At 42.9% G+C, this 21071-nt stretch overlaps 3 protein-coding genes and 1 pseudogene across 6 annotated transcripts; 2 read left to right on the plus strand and 2 right to left on the minus strand.

Annotated features, from left to right (window-relative positions):
- Nucleotides 1–6313: 6313 nt before the first annotated feature.
- On the plus strand, nucleotides 6314–12357 carry LOC117862870 (uncharacterized protein At2g24330). Of its 2 annotated transcripts, XM_034746408.2 has the most exons (6): nucleotides 6314–6791; nucleotides 8388–8532; nucleotides 9171–9280; nucleotides 9418–9805; nucleotides 9919–10184; nucleotides 11917–12357. In XM_034746408.2, the coding sequence occupies exons 1-5, from the start codon at nucleotides 6522–6524 to the stop codon at nucleotides 10164–10166; spliced, it is 1161 nt and encodes a 386-aa protein (XP_034602299.1). In that variant the 5' UTR covers nucleotides 6314–6521; the 3' UTR covers nucleotides 10167–10184; nucleotides 11917–12357. The 2 variants fall into 2 exon arrangements, with proteins under 2 accessions (XP_034602299.1, XP_072151315.1); XM_072295214.1 differs by lacking the exon at nucleotides 11917–12357 and having other exon boundaries at nucleotides 6315–6791; nucleotides 9919–10586.
- Nucleotides 12358–13176: 819 nt separating this feature from the next.
- LOC117862893 (photosynthetic NDH subunit of lumenal location 3, chloroplastic) lies at nucleotides 13177–17089 on the plus strand. 3 transcript variants are annotated; one of them, XM_034746441.2, is made up of 3 exons: nucleotides 13177–13370; nucleotides 15932–16220; nucleotides 16724–17089. In XM_034746441.2, exons 2-3 carry the CDS (start codon nucleotides 15969–15971, stop codon nucleotides 16859–16861), a joined length of 390 nt encoding a protein of 129 aa, XP_034602332.1. In that variant the 5' UTR covers nucleotides 13177–13370; nucleotides 15932–15968; the 3' UTR covers nucleotides 16862–17089. The 3 variants fall into 3 exon arrangements, with proteins under 3 accessions (XP_034602332.1, XP_034602334.1, XP_072151204.1); XM_034746443.2 differs by lacking the exon at nucleotides 13177–13370 and adding an exon at nucleotides 15419–15861; XM_072295103.1 differs by lacking the exon at nucleotides 13177–13370 and having other exon boundaries at nucleotides 15868–16220.
- Nucleotides 17090–17596: 507 nt separating this feature from the next.
- Nucleotides 17597–18833, minus strand: LOC117864785 (acyl-CoA-binding domain-containing protein 4-like; annotated as a pseudogene).
- Nucleotides 18834–18884: 51 nt separating this feature from the next.
- LOC140220084 (zinc finger BED domain-containing protein RICESLEEPER 2-like) lies at nucleotides 18885–20925 on the minus strand. The gene has a single exon (XM_072295326.1). It carries the CDS (start codon nucleotides 20923–20925, stop codon nucleotides 18976–18978), a length of 1950 nt encoding a protein of 649 aa, XP_072151427.1. The 3' UTR covers nucleotides 18885–18975.
- Between the last annotated feature and the right edge of the window lie 146 nt (nucleotides 20926–21071).

Raw genomic sequence — 21071 nt, forward strand, 5'->3', positions numbered from 1 at the left:
ACTGCCATTAAACCAACCACTGAGCTCCCGTTCTTGGTTTCCGTCTAATCTCCCTGTCTGTTTCGTCTTTTTTTCTGGAAAAAAAACTGCAAAATGGCCTTCGATCGGGCGCTTTCCTGAGCCCGGAAACAAAAAGGAGAAAGACAACTAGAATCACGTCCACCTTCCCGAGGGAACACGGCCGGCCATTTCTTTTCCCGGCCGGCCAGAGCGCCTGCAAACCCCGACGCGGAAGGCGGCCTTTCGTTCATGCTCCTGCCCGGTTTCCCCGTCAAAACGCTCTGCCGCAAGAGGCGGATTCGTGGCCCAATACACGGTTAAATACAGCTAAAATAGCACATAAAGGAAGTACCAGTGCACCATTGCATGTCTTGTGACCAGTTGCGAATTACGGACCTATTTAACTAATTAATTTTTTTCTTTTTTCTTTTCCTTTTCACTTTCTTTTATCATTTTACTATTATTTGTTTGAATATCTTGTTCGCGGAACTATTCATTTACTTCTTTTAATTTCTTTTCCTTCTTATTTCCTATTCTTGAACTTTATTATTTTATTTCCTCTCATTTTTCTTTTCTTGTTTCTTTCCTTTATTGTTTCGTTTTCTCGTCAGCTATTTTATCTCAAGTTCATCTCAAGTTCGTAGTACTTTTTGTTTTCTTTTTTTTAATTTTTACCTATTTTTCCTTGTAGATACTTCCATCTTCAATGATGATTAACCTATTAATTAATACTATAATTTTTCTTTTTTCCCTTTCATTTTTTTCTTTCTAGTTTTTATTTCAATATATTTTCGTAATCTTTTTTAAAATTCTTTTTATTTTATGTTTTTCTCTTATTTATTTATTTATTATATTTATATTTACTTTGTTTTAGTTTTCATCCTTATATTTATTGTTTATTTATATTTATATTTTCCTTTTATATTTCACTTTTATTTTTTATTATTGTATCAAAAATAATTTATTTGTACTGGGACATATTTGTTCTTCATATAAAATTATTTATTCATGTGTGTATGCATTTTGTTAACATGTATAAACTTATTTGTTCCTAATGTTATAATATTTGTTCATTTTATATACTGAATTGTTCAACAATAAAAAAAATTGTTCGTGATGTTCAATTATTCATGTAATAATTTGTTCGGTGCATACAATTATTTTGTTTTGTAATTTAATATAATTTATTTCATCTCTCAAATTTTGATAATTTATTCTACTATTGTATGTTGTTGTTATATAAGTTGTACAATTTGTTCGATATGTATAGTTGTTTTGGTGCATGAGTTCATATAATTTGTTCAACAATGTGTACATATTTGTTCGTGATATTCAGTTTCTCTTGTTTCGTACAAATTGTTCGTGACTTCAAATATTTTTGTTCGGAATGTATTATTATTTTGTTCGGAATGTATTATTTTTTTGTTTGGAATGTATTATTATTTTGTTCGACATGTTTAGTTATTTATTTGCAAAAAATAATCATTTGTTTATGATGTTCAATTATCTGTTTGCAATAGCCGAAATTAATTATTTTGTATTAAAAAATATTTTTGAAAATGATCTTCGAAAGATAGTTAAGTGGGGTCTTGTTTTGCAGATCTTGTTATAAGAAATATATTGGTGGAATCAGAATAATTTAGATGCACGGTTTAAGACCTATATATTTTTTTAGATTGAAACTTTTTTCATGTGAGTTGATGTTATCAATTTCGTCCTCTATTGCATGTGTGTACTTATTATCTTTTCTCAACGTTCAACCTAAAAGCGGTTCAATCACCGCATGTTGCTACAACATGTACGATCCAAGCGCGAATCTATCGCTACATATAACGGCACAGCTGCCGCACGCGCTTATCCCCCACGGCAGCCGCGCGTAGGGGTCGAACTGTTTGTCAACCGGCACGCAGTGGGCAGCTAGAGCCTATCGGTATCGGGCGTGGTTTGCTCTGTACCCTCGTGTTCGCTAAAGCGGGAGACAGGAGGACGATCGAGCTCCCGAAGGTTCGCCCAGGTTCGTGACCATTTTGGTCTGCCTCGCCTCCAAGTCTTCCCCGTTCCATGCACTTAGAAAATTTGAGAGCACTTTCAGCGTTAGTGCTCACCAGTCATGATTACTTTAACGGATAGATGTAGATTAGCGTTAAGCAACGATCTGCTGCCCAAGGAGAAGGGAATTGGAAGGAATCTCTTCGCCTCTAACTCCTTCGAAGAAACAAAAAAACATAAAAACTAATGTGCGCATTCCTTTTCCAAGACACAATTATACACAGGCAAACCGATAAACAGAAAAACTACGGTGGGTCAATTATAGACTAAAAACACAAAAAGAATTGCTCTTTTTGCGGAGAGATACTGTCAAGTTCTTGGACACATTGGGTTTGGCTGCTGCCACGCTGAGCGATGGACACACAGAATCCTACTCTAGCACGATAAGTGGACTAATAAAATTTGTTGACGATCAAAATTGGTAAAATTCTAAAGCTTTTCCATGGTCCCTTCTCTTTCTCAAAAAGGAGGATATTGCTGTCAAAGAAATGGTTGACTTCGAGCATTTGCAGATGCATTGTCACCTAAGCTTTTTGGCAGTCCAGGCATTTATGCGATTCCAAGAGCTTCGAAGCATCCTTAATTTAATGCCATTAATTTTACAGATGCAAGAGATACAGTTGGAGAAATGGATCATTCACTTCCGCAAAGGCCTACAGATCCTTAATTGGACAATGGCCAACACCACCAGTCTTATCGCCAGAAGAAGCACAAGGTCTTCATCTTCTCCGAGACCATCGGTTGAATTTCAAGGGAATACGTACACCTGTCATCTACGCATTTGGCAACACGAAGAGATACCTTTCCCTGAGGTGTAACTTCGCAGTGGTTTGCTGGGCAACAATTGGAATCAACCTAGCTACCTTTAATAATCTTAGACTGTTACATAAAGATGATGCAATTATATTAAGACCCATTTCAACTTTTGCACACACAGCCTGTAAAATTTGAAAGAAACAGAAGAAACAAACATGATAACATATATCATGCCAACGCCTGAATTGTGGGGAAAGTCTCTCCACAATCAACATCTCGAACAAAAAATAGACCATAGATTTGCACTCTATAAAAGCAAACTTTACGAACTCCAAACAATGCCTAAAAACTCTTATCTAGGATCGTGATCTTAAGACATTAGGATTCTACTTGGGTTTTGGTTCGTTTCAGCTCGGTGAAACCGTAGGATTCTGATATCATTGTCCTCTCTAAATAAAGAAAGGTTTTTCGGTTCCTATGGCTAAAACCAAGAGTGAAGAATAAAGTCTGTGATCAATCTCTCCTTTACACTAGTTGTTACTTGTATGTACCGCGCACATTAGTACGAAAATCGCTCACCCAATTTCGCATCTAAGAAAAGTTAAAGAGGAAAAAAGAGATCAATCAGAAACCTTTGCCGCCCAGAAGCATTTGGCGGCAATGCATGCATCTCGCTGGATCCTGAAACGCCATTGGCCGACAGTAAGTGGGGCGAATTATTTGTCGGCAGTAGAGATCCTCGGTTCGTTGAAGTTAACCGATGGGCGAGATGGCTTTGAACAGACAGCAGTGTCCGCGAGTCTTTTGACTGTTTCCCTGCTCGCTCCTCTCGCACGATATGCCGGGGCTAGGGGGTGTTTGATCCTCGAGCTAAATTTTAGTCCCTGTCACATCGAATGTTTAGATGCTAATTAGAGTATTAAATATAGATTATTTACAAAACCCATTGCATAGATGGAGGCTAAATGGCAAGACGAATCTATTAAGCCTAATTAGTCCATAATTTAACTATGTGCTGCTACAGTTTTTATTTGCTAATGATGGATTAATTAGGCTTAATAGATTCATCTTGCCGTTTAGCCTCCGCCTGTGTAATTAATTTTATAATTAACTTATATTTAATTCTTCTAATTAGCGTCCGAATATTCGATGTGACACAGACTAAACTTTAGTTGAGGATCAAACACCCCTAAACGCATCCGCGGATGGCTGTCCATCAGCGTTGAAAATCAGCAGCATCCGCGTCATTCAATCAAATCAGCTCGATTTGCTTTAACCCATCAATTAGCCCCACACGGCCACACACGCACCGGCCGGATTCATCCAGCAGCTAATTGCCTTTTAGGAAACGGCACGCCCGTGGGGATTTGCCCAGGACGACGAAGATTTGTCCTTTGTCTCGCGCGTTAGTGGATGTACATGTACTCCTTGAGCGCAGGCCTGTAGGCCCTGCCCGCCTGTGTCGCAGCTCCGGGCCGAAGGCCGAAGCGGCCAAGGGCCTGTCCGCCTGTAGTACGTGTTGTCTGCTGCTTCTTCAGTTGGCCTAGCAGGGGTCGTCAAGGTCTCAAGGACCAGCCGGCCCCTTGCTTGCTTCATGCTTCCTTGCTGGTGGCTGGTGCTGGTACTTGATCGCCTGCCAGTCAATAACTGCTACTGTACCCGTGTTGAGCTGAGGAACAGTCAGAGTCAGGTACTACAAAGCTCCTGTAGCACAGATTCCCTTCCAATTGGCAATTGCAAATAGGACGGTTGGTGGTTACGCTACTGTTGAGCGAAGGGCAGCATTGTGCTTTTCTTGCTTCAATTTTTTCCTACAACTGCATGTTCCGAGACGGTGCCGCTCTCCACTCCTGTTCCCTTCCGCTGCGCACATCGTCTTCCGCGGAGGCGCGCGGGGGCAAAGAGAGGCACAGGGCCCGGCCGGCTGCACCGCCGTCCCTCTCCGCAACACGAGTTTGTGGACTGTGGTACAGCGTCACCGGTCACCTGGTGGTGCGTGGGTGTGGGTCTGTTCGCCGGCCAGAAAACACGCGGGCCATGGCCATCCGCGCTTGTCTTGTCGGCGGCATGGTAGCGCACGCGGCGTCCGGCGACATGGGTGGCCTTCGTCGGCATGTGTGGGAGCCGCGGATAAATATAGGTTTGGTGAAGGGCTACAGGCCTGTTTGGATGGGCCGGAATTTTGGTTCAAAACCCTGTAGGCCGCTTTGTATGTACTCTTCAGTGTTACTGGGCCTATATATTGCAGCCCGCTTTCTTTCTGGTCCAATTTAGCCCGTTCCCCGCGAGACCCCTTGGTTTAATGCAAGGTGGCCCACTGAGCACTACAGTACACCGGCTTTCTCTGCTCCTCTCATCTTCCTTTTTTTTTTGTCCGTCTTCTTTGCTGTGAGACGTCCTTTGAAGTTCGAACCTTTGCTATGTACTACAGTAACCTACAAAGTTACACCTGACAACACGGCATCCACCCCCTGAATTAACATTAACACGTCGCACTGGCAAACTCATTACTCATCCTTCTTCGCGAAGGTAGGTATTATTTGCCGGAAGCCCATGACAGGACAGGGCATCCACCTCCCTGAATCAGCATAGCTAGCTAGCTTAGAGGGTTTCTCCCAAAATAGCTTTATTGGTGAAGCTCCGGTGAAAAATAGTGGCTTCATCCGACTTCTAGCTCGACTTACAAAACGATTTTGTGCTATAGTACCTCGTTTTGCGCAAAACAGGTGAATCTGAAGCCAATATAAGCCCTACCAAACAGGGCATAAATGTTCTTTTTAGTACCGGTGAGGAAAGGTTTATCAAATACACTAACCTGGAGATGTTTCCCAATACAAAACGTTTGATCCACACACCATCTCAAACACATTGTATGAAGTGATAGAATAGCATGATGATGTGGCTCAATGTTTGCTTGCGAAAACCAACCTACCTTTGGTGTCCAAAATCTTGCGTTGTGGTTGCTACCCATTATGATTTAATGGTGTGTTTATATCATGTTTTGGTGATTAAATGAGCTTGTTTGAGTGCATTGAGATGTAATCTCATGGAGTTAGGAAGACCTAGCAATGCTAAAAGGAAAAACCGTACAAAGAAAGAAAATAAAGATATATGAACGGGATAAAATGGATGCTTTATCTTGGAATCATAAAGAAAAAAACTTTTCCATGTGCAAACTCAAGGGTGAACAAAAACATATTCTATGAAAGTTTGAAAAAAGGAAACCAAAAGGCACTATTGACCTCTTTAACTTAAGATTGAGGACAACTGAAAATAATTATTTAACGGTTGCTTCATGGCCATAAATTCAACAATATCGTCATAAGATAGATAGGCACCCTGAAAAATTGGAGGAAATGTTAGAATCTACAAAGTACTACGTTAGTTTCAAGGATTTCGCATATGTTTGTACAGGATTCAAGACCTACAAGATTCAAAATGAAATCACATGTTTCAGACTAACACACCACGGTCAATGTATGGTCCATCTCTCTCTCATGTCTGTGTAGACGTCTTCTGTTGCTCTATCCATTTCGTGCAGATCGCTTGATCGCTATACAATTCCTCCACTTCAAATCCAACTCATAAAAAAGTACCGTCCTGCAAAGCGGTGTCGATTTCGAGAACCAACCGCCCAACCCCCTGCTCCACAGCGCGCGGCACAGAAGCCAAATCCTCCCCCGATCCCGCGACGATCACCAGATCGAACCCGCGCAATGGCTTCTCCGGCAGAGGCAGCGGAGATGGTGGCATCCGCGGCTGCCGCGTCGGAGGCGAAGGGGAAGGAGGAGAAGGAGAAGAGGGATGGGCCCGGGATACTGGGGAGGATTTGGCGGGCGCTGTTCGGCGGGCGGGGCGAGGACTACGAGAAGCGGCTGCAGAACCTGTCCAAGGAGGAGGCCGCGTTGCTCGCCCGCATGCGCCGCCGGACGCAGTTCTCCCGCCGCGGCGTCCGCAACCTCATCGCCCTCTCCGTCCTCGGCGAGGTCCCGCAGTTTGCTTCTCTCTTCGCGTTATTTACTTCTGTAAAATCTGATACGCGGATGCGTCTGCTTGGGATACGTTGTTTCGACTTGCTTACTAGTGCCGGCCTGTTTGTTGCCTGCGTTTCGATTTGCATGCGCCTTGGCTTATGTTTCCTTTCGAGTGATCAATTTTTTTTTTTTTGAGGTAACGAGTGATCAATTTTTCTTTATCTGTAGCTTCGAATCTTAAGGATCAGACTGAGATCATGGCCTGAAGATTGTTTATGATGTCTGAACTGACACGTGAATGCATAGTAAATACTATCGTGGTAGCAATTTGGGGATTAAACTATCAACAAAAGTGCTACCAGGGAAGAGTGACTAACTGTTGCAGGTTCATTTGTAGACTGATGATCGAGAAGTTTGGTTAGGGCCAATGGTCATACATCTTGGTTAAATCACATTACTGTTATCATGAACTGAATAGATTCATTTGCATTTGTTTCGTCAGTGACTAGTTGCTGGTTTCGTGTAAATCCAGAATTGTGACGAACAGTTACTGGATTTAATCTCAGTGACTAATTGCTGGTTGCGAGTACTATTAGCACTAGAGGATCCTGAGCCCTTTAGAGTCCTCAACTCTAGCCGGTGCTAGTTTGTTCATGAAATAGTAGTTCATGTTCAAAATAGGGTGGCCAGTAGCTCTCGACATTTTTGCATTCTTACCATCAGTTTTAAGTAGGATCAACAGCTTGGAGAATTATGTTGTGCGACGAAGTGTATGTAGTCCCGTTTTGGATTATTTTCAATTGGTATTGTTTTGGAAGCTCAAAACCAATGAAATGGAGCAACAGCTTTCTATTTATTCTTTAATTTTCAACTTTTGAGCAAGTTTGACTGAAAATAAGGGCATGTCGTTCGTCTTTTATATTTAATAGATTGTTCATACATGCCAGTTATTTAAAGCATGATTATTTAAAGCATCAGAAGCATGAACATCTATAACAGGAATTTCAGCTAAATCTGTCATTGCCAGTTATCACGTTTGATGAATAACTTAATTTAAGTATGGAGCATTTGATTAATCTAAGTTGTGAATTCATGAATGTATAATCAGATGAGCTACTTAGTACATAATTATTCAGTCAAACTAGACGTGAGTCCTTCATCTCTGCCATGAAAATTAATCGGCTTCAAAATAGCGTTTGAATGTGTGCTTTATATCATCATGCAGCTTAAATTCTTTTTAATTTATTATCATTTTGTAGCAGTTAAAGGTTCATTATTGCCTTATAGAAGATGCGTAGAAACAAACCATATGTTTGAAGGATACTGGAGTCCTATCTTTGCCATTGTCATGAAATAGGCTACATAATTTACTAACTTGTAAATGGTTGTAGCTATCTCCTATTGAATCATCTTCTCTACTGAATGAGTGTCTGCGTGTCTTCGTATACTAACTACTCATATTTATCTAATGGGCGTGTCTCTATGTTTTGGCTCATTCATTTGTAATAGACTGATTATATTGTGATATGTTCTTAAACAGAGTCAGTTTCTTTCTTTTAAGCATTGCAACAACATCTTCTGACTGTTGCATAATCAATGGTTTCTCAGGTTGGAGCTGTAGTTTACGCAATCATCATGACAAAATCAGAGGATCTAGATTGGCAGATGAGAGCTATTAGAGTGCTGCCTATGTTTCTTTTGCCTGCTTTATCGTCAATGATATATTCGATACTCGTAAGCTTCACAAGGATGTGTAAATATCTCAGAACTCTTGTCGGAACTTTTCATATTTATCCAGAACTATTTCAGATTTGTTATTCTCAGTCTTTGAACTGCAATACATTTGATGACTTCCATTTACATAAAGTTGTTAGGAATTGAGAACAGTACACCAAGCCTTTTTCAGTTACTTTGGTCACTAGTCCTACTGTTTGCTTTTTAAAAAATTAATGGGCTTTGTTGTTCTTGTATTAGCTGCAGCTGAAAGCCTGAAACTCATGAACCATTCTGATTGTTTGGTCTCTAACCAATGAAAGGATCTTTTTAGTTATGTTCAGGAATCAGGACAGTCATAATCTAATTAGATGTCTGGCTAATCAAATTTCCTAATGATTGATTAATTTGAAATTATATATTCTTTTCTGGAGCATGGACTATGATTTTTTGTGAACAAAAGACTTCTCTGCAACTAGCAGTTCTTTTTTAGTGTTATAATAGAATGATAAGAAAAGAACTATAAAAACATTGAAATGATGTCAAGCATAGTGCCCTGAAACACCACCGTATAGATTTTGGATACAAGTTTAAAATATAAACTAAAACTTAGTTTCGATCTATCAAACAATAAAGTATAATGACAGTCCTTTTTATTTCCCTGTGGCCTGTGTACAGTGGAGCGGAAGGATAAGGATACACTTGAAAGATTGAGAGCTGAGAGGAAAGCAAAGATCGATGAGCTAAAGGATAGAACAAACTATTACCTGACCCAGGAGCTTATTCAGGTAAGCAGCAGTTAATACCTCTGTACACGAACTCTGATGTGCATGTACTTGACATTTAAGTTTTGTTGTGTTCCTTGCCACAACTTGAAAACAAATTCACACAATGTTTAAGTGTCGATCAACCTGACAATGTGCAGAAATACGACCTTGATCCTGCAGCAAAGGCAGCAGCAGCTTCAGTTCTGGCCTCTAAAATGGGTGCAGAAACCGGCCTTAAGTTACATATGGGAGATGAAGCAAAGTCTGGTTCAACACAAGCTAGAAGCAACGAGGTTGAGGTAGTTCCCAAAGATGGTCTGCGAAACAGGAGGGAAACAAAGGCAAAAGGCAGCAGCTACAGCAGCACCGCAGCTGCTCATACAGGTGGTGGCATGGAAGCTATGCCACCTTCAAAAGTCGTGGGGCATTATGAAGGCTCAGGAACAAGTGATGGTGGCTGGATTGCGAAGATTGCTGCTCTGCTTGTTGGGGAGGACCCATCGCAGTCATATGCGCTGATATGTGGCAATTGTCATATGCATAATGGTACGTATATCACCAAATGTCCTCATGGAAACTGTAAATGCTCTTTTTCATTTTTTTCCCGCACATTTTGAACCTACAGAATTGGATACATTGCATCATACGTGAACTTGCAGGATTGGCCAGGAAAGAAGATTTTCCTCATGTAACCTACTACTGCCCGCACTGCCACGCACTCAACGTGTCCAATCAGTCTATAGGGCAATGCTCCGGCTCGGACTCAGGCCAGTTGAGCCCAGTTGCTCCTGCTGATGGGGTTTCCACTACACATCCTATCACAGAGACTGAACTGAGCAGCAAAAGTGAGGTGCAAGAGCTACCAGAGGAGACAAATGCCCAGCAACTAATGGAGCAGGCAAACTGAGGCTCATCGCTCGCGAAAGTACGTCGCTCTGCCCGCCGCCTCCCCCCCCCCCCCCCCCCCCCCCCCCCCACACACACACACACACCCACACCCACACACCCACACCCACACCCAAACGGAATTATGATCGTTCCCTGCTGCGCAAACAACAAGTGCATGAACTTGTCCTGTGAAGGCAAAACACTTGTTTTAGGCGTGTGTATATCCTGCACCTACTTTTGTTCAGAGGGCTGTGGTGTAGCGCCCTGCGAAATTGCAAATGCCTACGGCATGTGATCGATTGCGCTGTAATGTGGCTGACTGGCTAGTGCGCAGTATAGAGAACTGCTGTTTGCCGTTTCGAATGCACGGGAAACGCCTTTACCGTGAGATGAAGGTCGTACTCGTACAGAATGCTGTAAGATGAAGGTATTTGGTTCAGCATTCTGCGTGGTACTCTGCGTTGTAGAGACCTGTTCTGTTTATGCTTGCCGGCTGGAGGCCATGGCCATCGTCAGCAATGCATATTGTTCAGCATGAAAGCAGTCAGAGCTTGGGTTATTTCGTCCAACTCCAGGCACATCAGGTTGATGATGGTTAATTGGCTCTGGTCAGTAATTACCAGGTAGATGATGCGCGCGTTGATCGTCAAGTCGTCCACCATCATCATTGACTTGCTAGTCCGAATTGCATGTTCCCATTGAGCCCAAACTTAGCTGCTTCTGCTGCGGCAGATTCAGCGTCGCTATACAATGCAACAAGCAGAAAAAAGAAATAAGGCCTGACGAGAGAACGAATTTGCTGTGTCCATGCCCCAGGAAGATGGACAGATCGTTTCTGCTTATCCAAAGAGAGAGGTCGCCGTCAACGTCATCTTCGGTGCAGCCAACATCCGGGCGTCCTGGCCATGTGAACTAGTCGCCAGATGTCAGCAGTATATCCGTGGTCAGCACCATCTACGCTCTACGGGCCAGTAGATGCGCCTATCACCTCGAGTCTGAAAGCGAACTCAGTGCTTTCTCCCCTATGCTGCCTAAGGAAATAAATAAAGGCTCTACAGACCAGTAGATGCGTCTATCACCTCGTGAAAAAAAAAAAGAGGCTAATTTGTCGAATTTAACACTAATTTTTGTTGATGTTACGCTTTATGCACTCTGTGCCTCGATCATACATAGACGGTAGCCAAGACTACGTTTTTCTTCCCTTTACACTTGCTTAGTTGCTTGTAAGATTGTTTCCGCCCCCCCGGCCCTGGTGAAGGTTGATAATTTGTTTAATTACAACAAGCAAGCGCAACATTCTGGGACCACACGTTCTCGACGAAATAGGCAGCTATGGTTGTGAGGGGTGTTGGATACGGCAAGTTATGAAACGTCTGCACCCACCATGTTCAGTTCAAGAACCACCCCCTTCTCAAGAAAGTAAACGAAGTCGAAACTCCCTTGTCCCTTCAACAAGAGCACTCCTGCATACATGCTATAATTAAATACTAAACTGTCACATCGGATATTCGAATGCTAATTAGAAGGACTAAATATGAGTTAATTATAAAACTAATTGCAGAATCCCTATACTAATTCGCGAGACGAATCTAGTGAGCCTAATTAATCCATGATTAGCACATATTTATTGTAGCAGCACATTATCAAATCATGGACTAATTAGGCTTAATAGATTCGTCTCGCGAATTAGACTCCATCTATGCAATAAGTTTTTGTAAATAATCTATATTTAATACTTCTAATTAATATCCAAACATCCGATGTGACAGGTACTAAACTTTAGGAGGTATATGCAAGCACCCCCTAAGATGATAGATCAAGCTACACCTCCAAGATGGCGTGCAATCAGAAGCTGCTACTACTCGATGGCCTTGTCAGTTGTCAACGTGTGACCCAGCTTAGCCTGCTAGAGCATCTCCAAGAGAATGGTTATTCCACTCTTAAGTCAAAATTTAGCAAGTCAACTAGAAAAATATGCTCCAACAGAGTTGCTATCTGAGTGGCTATCCTATCCGGCTTGCTAAATACTCACCCACACTCTCCAAACTCGACAAGCGAGTTTGGCTTCCCAAATGTGGGTCCCACGCCCAAAAGGAGAGTGCAAAATGGAGAGTATGTTGTAGTACGAAATGGAGAGACGTTGAAATGGATGGAGAGTGTAGGTTTTTAGAGAGGAACTTAACTATTGGAATTTGAAGAGTGGAAATGAATAGTCTGTTGGAAAGAGTAACTCAATATGAAGAGGAATTTTTCTACCAACTTGGTTAGAAAGTTAAATGGAGAGTAAAAATAGATAGTTTGTTGGAGTTGCTCTTAGCCAAGCTCCGAACGGCGCAGGGTCACCATCATTAGAGACTGGGGTCATTAGCACAGTTACAGAACAAAGCACTAATCTCACTCTGCTTTTTTGGCAAATCATCGGGGGTCAGCTGACCCAACAAGGTACCCTGCCTCCGCCCCTAGAGGAGAGCGAGCAGTAATTATAATTAGCACCTGACTTGGTCGCTATTCGCCAAAGCGACGACGTTTTGGTATCACTGAGCCGAAATCTCCTTCCAACAAAAGCACACTAGCACAAGGACTTAAATTACATGCTGTTTACGGTTTTACACCGCCAAATGAATGTATGAACAATCGTCCGGAGAAGAAGAAAAAAAAAACAAAATAACTGCCACGCCCACGCCGCCACGCATGTTTCCTAGTTCCATCCGACGTGGTGCGATCCCACGCGGATGCAGAAATCCTTTATTATATCAATCATCAGTACAGAAGATGGATCGCGTCCAGTTAAGCAAGGAGTCAACCAAAAGCAGCCCGTTAAACCAGCGGCTCAGAGAGATCCTCGCCCGGCGACGACTCCTACTCCTACTCCTACTCCTACTCCGGCTCCAGCCGCGGCGCAGGTGGGGAGGACCCCACCCGCAGCGGCGCAGGGAGGGCCCACGCACGATCAGCGCGGGGCGTGATCTACCCGATCTCTGTGCCCCCCACGCCCCAGCGTCTATATAACGACGGCACACCCCGGACATGGACGGCTACGCCGGGTAGCAGGACAGGAGGAGAGGGGGGTTCTGTGAATCGTCGTCGTATCCTTTCCTCTGTTCCGTAGGCGAGCGAGTGAAAAAAAAAAAAGGGAATCCGGCCCCCATCTCCGCTTTTACGGGCGCTGTCACACACGCACCACTGCGCAGGAGGTGGTGAACTGGTGGCGACTGGGCGAGAGGTACGGACGCCAGCCCTGCTCTGTTCCTCCCTCCTGCTTCCGCTTATCTCTTTTGTCCTCCGTGGTTAGCTACTACTCGCCAGTTTATTACTGGGAGTGTTAGCTTCGCTTAAGTTTGGATCGCAACCGCGGCCGGGCTCGGAGATCGTTAGGGTAAAAGGCCAGGCCGCCGAGAAGCGTGGGCAGGAACAGAACCTGGTACTGTTCGTTTTCTTGGGTTCTTAAACTAGTGAGCTGCTTCGGATGCATCGATCGGGTTTTCAATTTCAAACCAAAAGAAAAAAGTTTTTTTTTTCTTTTGGGGGGCTGGAGCGTCTCGTCTCTGGGAAGAAGAACAAGAGTGAAGTTATCTCATCTCATCGCCATCGTCGGTTAAATTCCCTTCCCCTCCTTTTGTTTTGGGGAGGGGGAGACGAGAGGGAGCATCGGATTTGAGTTGGGGCGGAGCTACCTGGGACTGGTAATGCAGGGGGGGAATCCGGGATTGCTCTGTTTTCTATCCCCCACCCACCATTTTCTATCTCTTCTTGATTCGTGAGTTGGGAGCGGTGGTTCGGATCGCATGCCTTTGGTGTTGATCGACGTTACATCTTCGAAAATGTTTCTCGTTGCCTTTTCTCTCCAGTTTGTTTCGCAAATCTTGCTCCGATTGTTTGATTCCGCCCGAAGCACAATGCGCGACTGCTTCATCTTCCTCTGTTCTTTTCTGTCCTGAAGAAAACCCCATCGCTGAAAAAGTCCCGTCCTTTTATGCTAAGGCCCGCACAGTTCTGGGATTGAAATATTCTTCACGAGGAAGAAAAGAGGGCCCCAAATGGGTTCTTTTCTCCGTGAATAAATTATCCCGGACGGATCGTTTAATTGCTCTTAAATTCCTCCTCGGATCAGCAGGTTTCTTTTTGTCTCTGCAAGTTGATGGGAGGAAACACCTGTCCTCCTTTCTTCACTTGTCCGGATTCTCTTGTTCCATTCCTAACCCAAACACCCTCAGTCCACAATGCCATCACTTTTTTCGGCAACCCCCTACTGAACATGATAACCCATATTTCCTGTAGATTCAACGAGGGGCTTGTTCAGTGCCTCCATTCGGTGATCTTAATTCTTACACGGCAACTTCACAAAGCTTTCTCTCTTTCGGTTTAGAGATTCGCCAGTGAAATCTTTGTAGGTGTGATGTGTGAAGTCCATGTGTGTAGGGCTGTAGGCAAAGGGGGAAACAGAGAAGAAGAGGACCATATATTTTTTTCTGAAACGAGTCTATTTTTGAAACGAGCCAGCAGGAGAGCTGTTGATATATTAAAAAAAAAAAGTCTGGCAGGTTAAGTAAAAAATACTGTACACCCTCATTAAAAGAATGCCACTAGAACTCCGTAAGGTAGACTACAAGTGTTGCGCCGCGTAAACGAAAGACGACCATATTTGGGATTGGGCCCTGAGCCCCCTCCTGCTATTCCTTGTTTCCGGAAGCTGTTGCAATCAGCTGCTATCCTTGTCTGCCCCCATCCTCCCACTATTCTCCAAACTGGAACAGCGACCCAGGAAAATCGAATTAAAATGGAAAGTAGGCCCCACATCTCAGCTACTCAATGAACATGCATGTCTTAGAATTTTCTTGAAAGGCACGAGGAAGTGGATAGGAAGCAAAACAAAGCTTGAGTTGGTCATTGATGGCGTTGAGCCAATTTTGAGGTCAAAATAGAGGCAGGTATCACCAGTGTTTTGTTTGGCATAATTTCTTGGGCTTTCAGAGATCAGAAACATGGTTTTCAACTGAGAAAGCTGAAAGCTTTGACATCCCACCTTGTAGGAATAGCAGTGGAGATAGCCTATCCAGAATGTCCGTGCACATGCTGGGATATCTCATAGAAGTTTCATATTGGAGCTTACTAGAAACATTTCGAGAGATGGGGCTTGAGTTTATCTAAGAAGCCTCTATATAGCATGGCGTCTGGGAGAGTTTATCTTATGCTAATTTTAAACTTTAGACCTCTGAAGTCTGAAACAGAAGTACTGCACTTCGTTTGATTAGGAAAGGAAAAGTTTAAGTAGCATAGTTATTTACATATTGAAATTCTCACTAACTATAGCTTTCAGGAATAAAAATGGTCTCTGTATAATGCATTGGTTCATATATTGATAGATTCATACGCAAAGTTTATGGGGTTGTGGGGTAATTCCTCCACTCCTGAGATCGTGACCTCTGAATTCCTATGGTTGCAACTTTCTAGTATAGGACCACCTCACAAAATTGTCCTCTGAGCAGTTTCTTCCTTCCTCCTCCTTTCCTTTTTTTTTTTTGCAAGTACCTGAGCGGTTTTTCCATTGATTTCTTTCTTGATCTCCAAGCCCAAACGTATCTCCCTTTTTATTTTTCTGTGTTTCAAGAGCGTCATCGCTGACCAATCTGTGCCTTTTCATTGACCACTTTGCCCCTTGATACGTGGCTTCCTTTTCCTCATGCACTTGGTGATATCTGTTGCTTCTAAACATGGTCCAAGCATCGGGCTTTCTTTTCACTTTGCTTCTCCGCTGTGCCCTCATCCTATAATTACATGTGACAGGTCTTGATCTTCCCCATACAAAAAGCGGGATAGAGCCATGGATCATGAGATGGAGCTCAAGGGGTGTTTTCGCCGGATCAAGAACTGCGCTGTTGAACTCTTCTCGACAATGGAGGAGGACCTGGAGATCGACGACGAGGACTCATGGGACCTTGTGGGGAGGGACATCCGGCTGAAGGCCACCTTCCTGTACATTGACCTCAGCCGTGTGATCGCCTGCTGCGAGGGCGAAGAGCACAAGAAGGCACTCAACGTCCTCGCCAACCGGTTCTTCTACTCCATGGATGAGGTGAGGATCCCCTTCCCCCTGTTTGGCATAGTTCTTGGCAAATTCAGATTACAACTTGTGTATATACCAATTGACACTTGAGTTTATGGATGGATGCCTCGATTTGTTGAGTTTAAATGCTATATATGGTACTGTAAAGGCAATTAGGTACTTGCAGCAGTTTATATTGACTATTTGGGTCATCCTGATATTTGACGACATCTTCATGATATTTCAATTCCTTTGCCACCTTAAGCAAGTCGTCTATGTCTTTCCTTTTCGTTTTTGTCTTGTTGTTCCCGTGGAAGCTGTAGTGGTTACTGACTGGGCCTTAGCCAATAGAATGCCTGTTCTCTTTTGGAATGTACAGTTTTTTGGTCAACCTTATCAAATCAATGTTTGGTGTTCTTTATACATGTACTCAGTAGCAATCTGACGAGTAGGCAATCAGCACACGCTTGGTTTTGTTGATAAATGTTGGGTGCCTTTGTGATTAACGAGATTCCCTTGCACAAAATGGGCAGCTGGGCGACGCGGTGGAGAGCAGGAGCCTCCCCCTGACGCAGGTGCGCTACAGCGACACGGCCGACGCGCTCCGCGAGGTGGTCGCCGTCCTCGCGCCGTCCCTGCAGCTCGGCCCCTGCGGCGATCCGGAGGAATAGAGAAACCATGTCAGGTGCGAACGCGTTGCCGCGTCGTGACGCGGGCGAGGCGCTGGATCAGCGGATCTTCATTCCAATGATAGGATAGCTTGGCATCTTCTCTAGAACGAAAGGAAGGATGGGATGAGAGCCAGCCAGGAGCCCAGTGCGGCTTTGATATGTGGCATGCGATCACCTGTGTGGCTGTGTACATATCTTTGGATTGGGCTGTTAGCGTCTTCTCGCTTCCGTTTCGCGTGCTGCTGATGCTCTCTTCTCTGATCCCTGCGTGAGCGTGCAACGCGCTCTAGACAGGCAGCCAATTAGGGATGTCCTGAATCCTGATGCTGCTGCTGATTAGATCAGAAGGCGCCACATTAACCCTGCTAGTGGGGGGTGTACCCGCCCCTCACCCACCCCTAACCGCAACAGCTAAGGATACTCACCCGCCCCAACCCCATCCAAAAAATAAATTAATCACCCCGCCCCACCCGCCCCATAAAAATGGGTACCCATGGCAGCTGCATGCCATTAATTTATTTTTCCAGAGCTACAGCTAAAAAAACAAGTGTCTTAAGCCAAGTGTCTTAAGCTACAGTTAAAAAAATAAAACAAGGCTCTTGATCTACATAATAGACACTTCAGAAGCCCTGTCTTCTAGCTGCTCGTCCTGGTTTCTTTAACTTCTTCCCAATGGTCTCTTGATAATCAAAATGGTAAACAGCTTGCCCGACCAAACTAAAATGGGCCATGCACTCATTTACTCATTTTTTTTCTATCAATTCTCACTGTCTGTGTGTCAAGGAGATGTAGGTCACTAAAACATGTAGAATGAGACCCCCCATCAAATATCAGAAGATATCGCTCTGCAAAGCAAGCAGCAGCATGCTCTGATCTTGGAGAAGGGGGAGTGCCTCTGAAGAGCAACAACATAGTTTTAAAACAGTCAGATATTGATCCTGCACATCAAAGCAAAGCAAGTATAATACAAGTTTCATCGCATGTCCTAGACCAAGTGTAATTACCAACTGCAAGCTAAATATGCATCATTCTCATGTCACATTCAAGTTTGGATCTCCACAGTTATATAAGAAACCAGTTCAACATTAACAGGAAGGAGGACCATTCCTATCCAGTAGGGACCCAGACCCAGAACATAAAAATACAATCATTTGTACCAAAAAAATTACTAATGTCAGTTAGCCAACTGAACAAATTTTCTTCATAGAACTTACGTGGTCTCAAATTCATCCCAAGTCATGGTCTCAAGATCAAGAATGTGCAGATCATTCAGAAGTGATCTCCCATGACCTTCCCCGCCAAACACAACCAAAGTGTCGCCAACAAGAGTCACTGATTGACCACCACGTGAGCTCTAAAGTAAATAGAAAAATGTCAGCACAGATTTGGAAAATAAATCAAGCAAATTTCAGGTAAGGTAAAATGTGTAAATACTGTAGAAGCTTTTCTGATGATAAAATACAAACAGAATAATCATACCGGTGAACTTCCATAAGTACGCAGGGAAGACCAAGTGCAGGTTTATGGATCAAACTCTTTAACTGTCACAAATACATTGCATAAGCAATATTGAAATAGGAACTTTTACACTGAGAAATGAGTAGTTAGAAAAGAAACATATTATCCTAACCACTGAGACTTTCTGTAGGTTCCCTGCTATGTCCTGCAAGACATAAGATCTTATTTCCCCATGGAATCTGGAAGATAGCAAAGCCAGATGCAAATACACTATACAGTTATAAGCTAACCAATAGGGAAAAAATGGCCAATTTCACTCAATTCACGTGTAAAGAGCATTTGGTGGTTACCAGTGAATGACCAGCACATGCAGCAAATGAGACTGCTTCAGCTGATTCTGATTTAGCTTCCAGCATTGACCATGACAAACTTTTCAAATCCAGAACCTATGATCATACAAGGGTTCCAGTATGAAGACCAATGCCGTTGTAAGTAAGATTGATACCAATGACATTGTTTGGGTACCTTTAAGATTCATTTGAGCTTCTTCGAACTCAAAGAGGCATCATTATCTCAGGTGGTTGCAGATACAAAGAGGCATACTAGAGACATCAGTACATGTATATGCAGTAACAAGTTGCAAAGATATAACTATCTTAGTAACATACTAATATGCAGTAAAAATTACCTTCATTGGTGGGATACTTGTACAGCCAATCTTTGCAACAGACCAAAGCTTCAAGAGTTTCTGGTGTCATTGAGCTTCGATTGTCACTAAGAATCCGACCACTCAAGCTGAATGCTGATTCAGAAGAAACGGTGCTGAGTGGAATTGCTAAGAAATCGCGTGCCATCGCTGACAGCACAGGGTACTTGTTGGAGTTTGTCTTCCACCAAGTCAGAATTTCAAAATTTTCATCTGTTCTCACTGGTGGTTCATCTAGATATGCATCAAGTTCTGATTTTTCAATCCAAGTCCCTCTCCTCTGATGCCTATATTCAGCAAATTCTTGTTCTAGTCTTCTTTTTCCAAGAACTAGCACTGGAGAACGGTTCACCATGCTCCTGGACGCACCAGTTTGTGATACTACATTTGTATCATTTTGTCTAATAACCTCTTCATACTTCCTAAAATATAGGCAAAGCCACTCTTTAGCCTGATTTTTGCTCAAGTCAATGTCAATAAAGTTCCTGCACACCTTCTCATAAAAGAAGTCTAAGAAGTCAACTTTTGTTCTTGGATCAAGTATGCTGCAAATAACAAGGACCATATTGTAATTTCCATTCCAATACTTATCAAATTTCCTCTCCATTGCTTTTGCCAAATCTGCGATAACCTCATCCTTGTACCATTCTGGACTATTTAGAGTTTGATGGATACAAAGCACATTATCCAGGAACATGTGGGAAGTAGCGTATCTATCAGCTGAGAACGCCCTGGTAGTTTCTTCAAAAACTCCAAGAAACTCACCAATATACTCAACTTTGCTAAACTCATCTTCAGTTGGAAATGGTTGCTGATTTGCTTGGGCATATCGCTTCAAGACGATCTTGTACTTTACTGCCTCCATAATCATGGCATGGGTTGAGTTCCAACGGTTGGGAACATCAAGGACTAAACCAGCCTTTGCAGCAAGATATTCCCTTTGAGCTATCTCATTGAAATCCTGGATACGCGATGGTGATGAGTTAATGTGCCTAATCAGGTCTCTTATCAACTCTATCATAGCACTAACAATGTTCATACCATCTTGGACAAGAATGTTGAGTATATGAGCACAACATCTAACAAGAAGATGCTCACCACCAAATAACATGTCAGACTTTCCGCTTTCTTGCAAAAGATCACAAACTGCCTTGTTATTTGCTGCATTATCGAGTGTGATGGTAAACATCTTCTCTTTGATACCATAATCTGTTAGAACAGTTGTAATGGCTTCCTCAATAGCTACACCCGTATGTGGATACTTCAGATCCTTAAATGCAATTATCTTTTTCTTCAAAACAAAATCAGGGCCAATATAGTGAGCTGTCACACAAATATATCCCAACTTTTGGTTTGATGTCCAAAGATCAGATGTGAAGCAAATGCGAGAGTTAAGACTCTGAAGTTCACTTCGCAATTCTATCTTTGCTCTCTCAAACTTAGCAACACATTCATTACGAATCATTTGTCGCCCTATGCATCTAAATGCAGGTTGCAATGATTCCATCCAAGGCTCAAACCCTTCATCATCAAAATTATTGAATGCTACATCAGCTCTAACACACCATGCAATCATCAAGTCACGACTTCTCTGTTGATTAAAGGTGAATGAACTATCTACAGGCTTTTTCTTCATTGTAGCGACAAATTTGTTCCTATCATCACTAGGGATTGTGGGGCAATGCTCTGCAATGTGAGTTCGAAGGCTGTTTGTACCTGATTTTCTGTTCGCAGTCAACTTTGTTCCACAGTACTTGCAAATTGCTTTTAGGACACCATCTATCTCGACCAAATCCGGCTCATAATATTCCCAGACTGGTGCCCTTCTGTTTGGTGTTTGCGAGGAATTGTTGTTGGTGCTCTCACTAGTACCAGAGGCCTCTAACCGATAAGAAGACATCTGTTTCAAAAAATATAAAGTATAAAGTAGAAGCAACGTTGTGTAAAAGTAGAGTGACATCTGCCAAATTAACAAACTGATAAGATTTCGTAATGAAACAGATGAACTGATAATAGCACAAAGTAGAAGCAACGCTCTCTATTTAA

This window comes from Setaria viridis, chromosome 7 (genome assembly GCF_005286985.2).
Source record: "Setaria viridis chromosome 7, Setaria_viridis_v4.0, whole genome shotgun sequence".
NCBI lineage: Eukaryota > Viridiplantae > Streptophyta > Magnoliopsida > Poales > Poaceae > Setaria > Setaria viridis.